The 10,524-nt window shown below is 41.6% G+C and overlaps 1 protein-coding gene and 1 pseudogene across 2 annotated transcripts; both read right to left on the reverse strand.

The window, feature by feature from the left end:
* Positions 1-235: 235 nt before the first annotated feature.
* Positions 236-2,049, reverse strand: LOC148097646 (tripartite motif-containing protein 16-like; annotated as a pseudogene).
* A 5,511-nt stretch (positions 2,050-7,560) lies between these two features.
* LOC148097647 (tripartite motif-containing protein 16-like) lies at positions 7,561-9,679 on the reverse strand. Of its 2 annotated transcripts, XM_087831450.1 has the most exons (2): positions 9,491-9,679; positions 7,561-9,001 (listed from the first exon to the last, which is right to left on the reverse strand). In XM_087831450.1, the coding sequence occupies exons 1-2, from the start codon at positions 9,516-9,518 to the stop codon at positions 7,851-7,853; spliced, it is 1,179 nt and encodes a 392-aa protein (XP_087687576.1). In that variant the 5' UTR covers positions 9,519-9,679; the 3' UTR covers positions 7,561-7,850. The 2 variants fall into 2 exon arrangements, with proteins under 2 accessions (XP_087687576.1, XP_087687575.1); XM_087831449.1 differs by having other exon boundaries at positions 7,561-9,679.
* Between the last annotated feature and the right edge of the window lie 845 nt (positions 9,680-10,524).

Genomic DNA, 10,524 nt, shown 5'->3' on the forward strand with positions numbered 1-10,524 from the left:
TCATGTGGAGAAATATTTTAGTAAATCAAAATGATGATGAGCAGTGATAGCCTCCATAAACAGTCACGGGAAAGATCTCCTTTAAAAACTCAGAAACATCAAGAGAACAACTAGAAGATGTGGAGGTACCACCCATAATGTTTGACTGACAGCTGATCTCTGTGCAGAAATGATGGAGAGAAAATAAAATGAAGCTAAAATACAGATTTAAACCCACAATATGAAAGACATCAGTCTATTTCACTTTAATCAACTCTGCAGTGTCTCCATTGCAGTAAAGCCAAAGTCCAGCATAGAGCGGCTGAGTGAATGTGGTCTGGACTCTGTGGAGGAGAGTCATGGTTTCAGAGACGCTGTAGAAGGACAAAATACCTGCTCTGTGATCCAGGTACACTCCTACTCTGGAGGAACGAGGACCTGAGACACGAGTTTGGATGTTGTTGTACCGAAATGTATAATTGTTGTTGTAACAATTTAATGACCAAGATTTGTCATTATATCCAAATACACATTCAATACCCTCTCCTTTTCTGCTGATATTCTTGTATGCAACTGCTACATAAACTCCTCCCCAACTCCCAGTAACAACGTCCAGTCAGACTCTCTCTACTCAGGACCTGAAGCCAGTCAGTGAATCTGTCTGGATGATCAGAATAAGACTGTTGTGTTTCCATTACTGTTACTTTTCTGTTCCCCTCTGATAATAACAGCTCTTTGTTTGCTGTGTTTGGATCCAGTGTGATTTCACATGAATATTTTAACAATCCAGCTCTGGTCTTTGGCTCTGGTGGATCTGACAGTAAAACATCCACTTCAGTGACTGTCAGTGAGATGTTTGTCCATCCCTCTCTCAGAATGTCCTGTAGTTTATCTCAGACCTCTGACACAGCTGCTGTCACATCCTCAAAGTAGCTCAGAGGACGGATATTGATGCTGGATGAGTCTGTAGACTCACTGAGTGCTGACAGTGAGGGGTAGTTGTGTAGAAACTGGATGTGATCCTCTGTGTGTGAGAGCTGCTTCAGCTCAGCATCTTTCCTCTTCAGCTCAGTGATCTCCTGCTCCAGCTTCTCCTGAAGCTCTTTGACTCGACTCACTTCAGTTTCCTGCTGGGATCTGATCTGCTGCTTCACATCAGAGCTTCTTTTCTGGATGAGATGGATCAGCTCAGTGAAGATCTTCTCACTGTGCTCCACTGTTTGATCAGCAGACTGATTGATGGCCTCCACCTCCTGTTGAAGCAGCTTCACATCTTTCTCTCTGTCCTGGATTCTCTGCTGGATGTTTTGTCGACTCACCTCCAGCTCTCTCTGCCTCTCAGTCCTTTCTGCTGCAGCTGAGACTGTGTCGTGGCCTTTATGTTCATCCACAGGGCAGAGATAACAGATACTCTGCTGATCAGTACGGCAGAACATCTTCATCACCTCATCATGACGAGAGCAGATGTTCTCCTGGAGCTTCTTGGAGGGCTCCACCAGCTTGTGTTTGTCAAATGCAGGACATTCATAATGAATCTTAACATGTTTCTCACAGTAAGATGTCAAACAGACTAAACAGGACTTGAAGGCTTTCATTTTTCTCCCAGTGCAGACATCACAGGCCACATCTTCAGGTCCAGCATAGCAGTGATCAGCAGGAGCAGCTTGGAGTCCAGTCTTCTTCAGCTCCTCCACTAAATCTGCTAACATGGTGCTTTTCTCAAGGACAGGCCTCGGTGTGAAAGTCTGTCTGCACTGAGGGCAGCTGTAGATTTTCTTCTTTTCCTCTTCATCCCAGAAGCTTTTAATACAGTTCATGCAGTAGCTGTGTCCACAGGGAATAGTCACCGGATCCTTCAGTAGATCCAAACAGACTGAACAGCAGAATTTTGTTTGATCCATTTGATTCATGTGCTGTGCCGTTTCACCGTCTCTCAGTGACTGTCAGACAGTTTCACTTCCTCTGAACAGAAACAACCTCTGTGCTCTGAAGGGAAACAGATCTCTTCTCTTGTTCTCCTCCTACAGGAAATGAGGATCACCAGCAACTGCATTTACACCATGTTGTTTAGACCCATCCTGATACAGACACATCTGTGAAGGGAGGCACTAAAGAAATATTCTTACAGAGCGACCAAGAGCCAATCACATGATGCAGGGTGTGGTATGTTTGGTTACAGCATGCAGTAACAAGTCTGAAGCAGGTAAACTGGTTTAACTGGTTTAAACTGTTAAAATTAGTTTCAACTGGTTCAGCCCAGTTTAACTTTTCTCGAGTTATGACAGTCAACACTCAGCGAGTTCATTTTATATTTCAGAAAGTTCAGCAAAGTTTAGGATGCTGTGATGAATAAAAATAAATCACACTTTATATTTTGACATTTTCTAATCTTAGTTCATTCTCACACTTACAGAATGATGCATGGGAACAACCGACTCCACTAAATCAAACAGAAAATCGCAGATTGCTGGATCGAAGATGGCGCCGATGTGTATGTCTTGCCGTCTGTTCCTCCAAATTTCTGTTTTAATGTTTTTATTCTGCTATGATGTAGACTCCCTGCTGCTCTATGATCGCCACATTTTACTTGATCTTCGACTATCTCCCAATACGCCGGTGTGTCGACTGGGAAATGCACACAAAATACCGCCTCCACTCCTGTCGTTGGTTCCTACTCACCTGCTCCGTGTACCTGTGCCGTCTCTGCGGAAGCGAGGTCGCCGTCGCGGCAAACGGAGTGGGAGATTACTGAAATTGAAGGCCTGTCTGGCGTTTGGTTTTGCTGTCCCTGGCGTTGCCTGTCGCCCCCCTTTTCCCTGACATCTTCGTAAGCCATCCTATATGTATCTGGTGCCGCTCGCTGGCTCTGAGCTGTTCCCGCCCGGCCGCTCCCTGCCTCCCTGTCCACGGCAGCGCGGAGTGAATCTGCAAAACCTGCGTTATGTTGCGCGAACTTCTAAGTCTGGTGACTATTCAACTCCGGCCAAATTTGGCCTGGTAAACGCCGGTATCGAATAAGACTTTTATCCTTAAGGAATATTTTTTGTCACAGTACTTGGACTTTCTCTGCCTGACTGAGACGTGGATAACTGCTGGTGATTCCAGCGCCTTTGCAGAACTTTTGCCTTCAGACTGCTGCTATTTTAATGTCCCACGCAGATCTGGTCGAGGTGGAGGAGTAGCTGCTATCTTCAGAGATCGCTACAAGTGTAAACAGGTTTCATTGGAATTTTATTTTTCCAGTTTTGAACTGTTACTGTTTGAAATAGAGATTGACAGACCACGTGACTTTCGCGCATTGCATGCTGGGTACGAGTGGCAACAACATCAACACACTTCATCAAACACTAGCATTTCCAGCACCGGTAGTCATTAATTTTGCGGTTTTAATCCCTACTTGCATTTTATTTACCCCCAAAACAGTTATGTACAAAATGAAGACGAACTCGGCAGGTCCGTACGAAGACAGACTTGATGAAAAGGCCAAAAAACAAGTACGAGGAAAAAATCAAAGGAGTGAAAGGGTCAGACCCATACGAGAAAAAACCAACATACTGGAAAACAGTTATTCATCACTTGCTTGCTTCAATACAACACTTGGGCACATATATGCGGACTTTTTGTGGCTGTTTTGATATCGCTCTCTCTCTTAACCGATCAAATCTCGCTGTGGTAGCAGCTTTACACTCGGTATGACCAGGGCTGGACTGGGACAAAAAATTAGCCCGGGCATTTTGACTAGAGACCGGCCCACCAGGTATTATAGGAAAAACCATAAAGCCTTTGAATGAAAACAAACGTCGTTGTGACAGTGATGTACACTGTCTTGTTGGTACATATGTATCAATCTAATAAACTTAAACCTACACCATCCTCCCTATTCTGGCATTCTAAACAGTACTTAGCCGAAACCCAAAGACTGCTTGGTTGAGTTAACTTCCTGAACTATCTACAACATATGGTGGAAACCTGAAATTAAGACAGAGAAGACTAGAGGTGAGACATGACCATTACTGAATATTAAAAATAATAAATGACAGATTTAGTGATATTTTCATAAAGTATTTATTTGCCACATCAATAAACAGCATGGCAGGGCAAAATATTTTTTCTAACATGGCAACCTTTTAAAAGTGAAAGGAGACAGAAAGACAGGTGAGAAAGAATAAAACTGAACTGCCTTTTTGATGGCATTTTACACAAAGTACTAGTACAGTATCTAGAAAATGTGGGAAAATACTGGCATCATGTACAGTACTTTCTTCTGAAGAAATTATGTTGGGACCCTGAAAAAAAAATTACTATGTACAATAATGGATTTCTATAAATTTGACATCAGATGAAAACTTTGATTGTAAGATTCAGATAATTATTTGTTAAAAGCTAGAAATTTTAAATGAGAATAAGAAAGAAAAGTATTTCTTTGTGCCCCCCTTTCCCTGTTAATGCCGTACATGGACCCCTGGCAACACTTTGCTAGACCCGCCCCTGCACAGTTACCAGCTGTCAGCTACATAGAAAAGGATCCTGGTGTAAGTTGTCTCTCAGAAACAGTTCATAGCTTTCCTTCAACCCATTCATGTCACCTAAAAGATAAACCTGTTTCTCCATCACCTGTTCAGCTCTGATGATTCAGTAAGGACGTCTCCTGGTTTCATCTTCATGTTTCCCTCTCACCAGATATACAAACTGATATCATGACCAGCAGCTTTTACGGCCGTGGCTCCAGCAAGCATCAGCTGATACTAGAAAGTAATATTAAAAAAATTCTAACAACAGCTGATCAAGTTTAAAGGTGCTTCTGCTGTTTAACGCGACCTCCGCTAGTTTCCTCTTTCTGGCGCAAAGCGGGAGATAAACAAGCAAGAGAGACGGGACTTGCGGCAGAAACGCCGATCGGCTGATCATTGATCAGTTTCATGATTGAAGTAGCAGCAGGAGAGGGAGGGGGGAGAATGAGAGAAGAAGAGGCAGCTGACAGCGTAAAGACACAGAATAACTCCAGCTTTTTGTCTTTTTTTTTATTGTAGCTGAAGTACGGGACAAATCGCGTTTATTTTCAGCTCAATACGAAATGCGTAAAATTAACTCTGAATACCAGAGGATTCTGTTTTTTACGGAACGGTATGCAACTCTACTAACTAACCATATGAATAAAATAAAGTTCACCAGTAACATCATAGCACCCACCCAACTGTATAGAAACTCCGTCATGCTAGCTAGTACACAGTATGAGTTATTGTAACTGACTGTAAAAAGTTAGCACAATGAAAATAAACTCCACCTAAACTTGGTTTATATCTGACCCAGATAGACTGCAGGTCATAACTTCTTACCTGACGCTCATTTCACCTGACAGTCAGACCGGCAGCCGCCTTCGGTCTCTCCACCTCCGCCTCCCCTTTCCCCCATCCACCTGCTGGCCTCCAAAAAGTTGGCGTTCATTAGGGCTGGGCGATATGGCCTAAAATCCATATCGCGATATAATTTGAAGCATGTGCGGTAACGATATATATCACGATATATTCTTTTCTTCTGTATAACGTATTTTCCACACTATAAGGCACACTTAAAATCCTTTAATTTTCTCAAAAATTGAGAGTGTGCCTTATGTATGAATTCTGGTTGTGCTTACTGACCTCGAACCGATTTTGGCGTGCAGAAATCTGTTAAAAAATGTTTTAGTACAACTTTGGTAAGCCGCACTGCTTGATGGATTGTCAGAGCATTACGGCTGCCGTAGTGAGGAGCTTCGCGGAGTAATTTGGGTCCAAAACTCCATCCATTTCAGGTCCCAAAGTCAAACGAACACTAAGAGTTAAAAACGGTCTAAATTCTTTCATCTTTAATTAAATCATCAGCGTTGCTGCTTTACCAGGTGTAACAATTAAGTTTAACATCCATGAAAACATAACATACATCCATGAAAACAGAATTTATTAAATTTAACAGAGTTACAAGTTAACAGGAAGTTAGCTTGCTAGTTTCCACCTAAACATGGCATACCATGTTCTGACTGAGAGATTTTTGAAACTAATTAAAACGTACAGCTCTGTTATCACTTCCAACATAAATGAAGACAGGTAACTAAACAGCAGTGGCGTTTGTAGGGTTACTGGAGTTGGACTACCTGGTATATAATGTTGTGCTACGTGATTGCTAGCGACACAGCTATGTTAGCATAACATTAGCACAGTGAAGCTGGAGGATGAACGCTAACTTTTCTTCCACTCGATAAAAGTTAACATGAAGGATTCTGGTGGTCAGGGACAAATGCAATCGCATAGCAGGATGCTATACACGGGCCAAACTTCAGTCAGGAGAACAACTGAGATTATTCATCCACAATACCAGGTTAGTTATCAATATAACTAATTCAACATTAATGAATCAATGTTACGGAAGTGGAGGAAGCGCAGTTTTTGACTTTCCCCATATTTCAAAAGTGGTTTATCTCTTTGCTATGACTGTCGCCCGCCATAATTTGCAGATGATAATGGTTTTAGCCACTGCGATGCTTTCGACCAAAACAGGCGCAGCTTGATGACATCATCAACATGCGCTATCGCGATAGAGCGGTATAGTCAAAATCTCTATCGTTGGCAAAATTTATATCATTTCTATCGTATATCTTTTATATCACCCACCCCTAGCGTTCATCCTCCAGCTTCACTGTGCTAATGTTATGCTAACATAGCTGTGTTGCTAGCAATCACGTAGCACAACATTATATACCAGGTAGTCCAACTTCAGTAACCCTGCAAACGCCACTGCTGTTTAGTTTTCTGTCTTCATTTATGTCGGAAGTGATAGCAGAGCTGTACGTTTTAATTAGTTTCAGAATCTCTCAGCCAGAGCATGGTATGTCATGTTTAGGTGGAAACTAGCAAGCTAACTTCCTGCTAACTTCTAACTCCGTTAAATTTAAAAACTTCTGTTTTCATGGATGTAAAACTTGATTGTTACACCCGATAAAGCAGCAACGCTGATGATTTAATTAAAGATGAAAGAATTTAGACCGTTTTTAACTCTCAGTGTTCGTTTGACTTTGGGACCTGAAATGGATGGAGTTTTGGACCCAGATTACTCCGCGAAGCTCCTCACTACGGCAGCCGTAATGCTCTGACAATCTATCAAGCAGTGCGGCTTACCAAAGTTGTACTAAAACATTTTTTAACAGATTTCTGCAGCCAAAATCGGTTAGAGGTCAGTAAGCACAACCAGAATTCATACAAAAGGAACAATCTCTATTTTTTAGAAAATTAAAGGATTTTAAATGTACCTTATAGTGTGGAAAATACGTTATACAGAAGAAAAGAATATATCACGATATATATCGTTACCGCACATGCTTCAAATTATATCACAATATGAATTTTAGGCCATATCGAAAAGAAAAGACTTTGTTCAAAGTTTGATTTATAGTCAAACCTTCCAGTTTATTCACACAATAAAACATCAACACAATATATGAATTCATTCATTAAAATCACAGTTTTTCCTCATTTGTTTGATGATTTTGACAAAAACAAACACAAACACACACACATGGTCTGCCATACTCATAAAGAGAAATGTCGACATTTTTCAATACAAATATTCCAGAAACATTTAGAGGATAGAGAAGTTTACATTTTCATGTGGAGAAATATTTTAGTAAATCAAAATGATGATGAGCAGTGATAGCCTCCATAAACAGTCACAGGAAAGATCTCCTTTAAAAACTCAGAAACATCAAGAGAACAACTAGAAGATGTGGAGGTACCACCCATAATGTTTGACTGACAGCTGATCTCTGTGCAGAAATGATGGAGAGAAAATAAAATGAAACTAAAATACAGATTTAAACCCACAATATGAAAGACTTCAGTCTATTTCACTTTAATCAACTCAGCAGTGCCTCCATATTTATAGTAAACCCCCAGTCCAGCATAGAGCGGCTGAGTGAATGTGGTCTGGACTCTGTGGAGGAGAGTCATGGTTTCAGAGACGCTGTAGAAGGACAAAATACCTGCTCTGTGATCCAGGTACACTCCTACTCTGGAGGAACGAGGACCTGAGACAGGAGTTTGGATGTTGTTGTACCGAAATGTATAACTGTTGTTGTTACAATCTAATGACCAAGAATTGTCATTATATCCAAATACACATTCAATACCCTCTCCTTTTCTGCTGATATTCTTGTATGCGACTGCTACATCAACTCCTCTCCCTCTCCTCTCCACCTCCCAGTAACAACGTCCAGTCAGACTCTCTCTACTCAGGACCTGTCGCCATCCAGTGAATCTGTCTCGATGATCAGAATAAGACTGTTGTTGTTTCATTAATGTTGCTTTTCTGTTCCCCTCTGATAATAACAGCTGTTTGTGTGCTGTGTTTGGATCCAGTGTGATTTCACATGAATATTTTAAGAATCCAGCTCTGGTCTTTGGCTCTGGTGGATCTGACAGTAAAACATCCACTTCAGTGACTGTCAGTGAGATGTTTGTCCATTCCTCTCTCAGAATGTCCTGTAGTTTATCTCTGACCTCTGACACAGCTGCTGTCACATCCTCAAAGTAGCTCAGAGGACGGATATTGATGCTGGATGAGTCTGTAGACTCACTGAGTGCTGACAGTGAGGGGTAGTTGTGTAGAAACTGGATGTGATCCTCTGTGTGTGAGAGCTGCTTCAGCTCAGCATCTTTCCTCTTCAGCTCAGTGATCTCCTGCTCCAGCTTCTCCTGAAGCTCTTTGACTCGAGTCACTCCAGTTTCCTGCTGGGATCTGATCTGCTGCTTCACATCAGAGCTTCTTTTCTGGATGAGATGGATCAGCTCAGTGAAGATCTTCTCACTGTGCTCCACTGTTTGATCAGCAGACTGATTGATGGCCTCCACCTCCTGTTGAAGCAGCTTCACATCTTTCTCTCTGTCCTGGATTCTCTGCTGGATGTTTTGTCGACTCACCTCCAGCTCTCTCTGCCTCTCAGTCCTTTCTGCTGCAGCTGAGACTGTGTCGTGGCCTTTATGTTCATCCACAGGGCAGAGATAACAGATACTCTGCTGATCAGTACGGCAGAACATCTTCATCACCTCATCATGACGAGAGCAGATGTTCTCCTGGAGCTTCTTGGAGGGCTCCACCAGCTTGTGTGTTTCAAATGCGGAGGATATAAAATGAGGCTGAAGGTGTTTCTCACAGTAAGATGCCAGACAGAATAAACAGGACTTGAAGGCTTTCATTTTTCTTCCAGTGCAGACATCACAGGCCACATCTTCAGGTCCAGCATAGCAGTGATCAGCAGGAGCAGCTTGGAGTCCAGTCTTCTTCAGCTCCTCCACTAAATCTGCTAACATGGTGTTTTTCACCAGGACAGGCCTCGCTGTGAAAGTCTGTCTGCACTGAGGGCAGCTGTAGATTTTCTTCTTTTCCTCTTCATCCCAGAAGCTTTTAATACAGTTCATGCAGTAGCTGTGTCCACAGGGAATAGTCACCGGATCCTTCAGTAGATCCAAACAAACTGAACAGCAGATTTTTGTTTGATCCATTTGATTCATGTGCTGTGCCGTTTCACCGTCTCTCAGTGACTGTCAGACAGTTTCACTTCCTCTGAACAGAAACAACCTCTGTGCTCTGAAGGGAAACAGATCTCTGCTCTTTTTCACCTCCTACAGGAAATGAGGCTCACCAGCAACTGCATTTACACCATGTTGTTTAGACCCATCCTGATACAGACACATCTGTGAAGGGAGGCGCTAAAGAGCAACCAAGAGCCAATCAAATGATGCAGGGTGTGGTATGTTTGGTTACAACATGCAGTAACAAGTCTGACCCAGTTAAAGTTTAATAGTTTATCTTTACTTGGTGCTTTGAAATGTGACAGTCAACACTCAGCGAGTTCATTTTATATTTGAAAAAGTTCAGCAAAGTTTAGGATGCTGTGATGAACAAAAATAAATCACACTTTATATTTTGACATTTTCTAATCTTAGTTCATTCTCACACTTACAGAATGATGCATGGGAACAACTGACTCCACTAAATCAAACCTAAGTTCAAATGAAATTACTGTACAAGACAGGCAGCAAGCTTGAGTATTTTTCTTAAATAGTAAAATATATGTAAAGCTATTTAAAAAACAAATACAGATAGTGTTCTAATTCTACATTCTTTAGTAATTTTTCCTGTGTACCACCATGGATTTTGAAACAATACATTAATATGTGCTTTAAATGCAGACACTCAAATATAACTCAACATTCACACTGAAGATACACAGTAGACATAAGAATCAGTTTTCATGTCCTTTGTTTATTCTTTCATTTAAAATCTTTGTGGTAAAGATCATCATAATTACCCATTAACTTTCATGTGCAGCTTAAATGTTTCACTACACTGTTGGCAGCAAAGATTACACAGCAAAGCCGATTAAACTAGAAGCTAAACGACTGTTCAGTCCAAGGGCGTAGATTTGGCATGGACGGAAGGGACCCACCAATATCCAGCGATTATTGAATTGTCCCCACCAATAATTAGAAAGAAAAACAAACCCGATAGAAAGAA

Source organism: Neolamprologus brichardi, chromosome 18, assembly GCF_056152115.1.
Source record: "Neolamprologus brichardi isolate AB-2024 chromosome 18, ASM5615211v1, whole genome shotgun sequence".
NCBI classification, from domain to species: Eukaryota; Metazoa; Chordata; class Actinopteri; order Cichliformes; family Cichlidae; genus Neolamprologus; species Neolamprologus brichardi.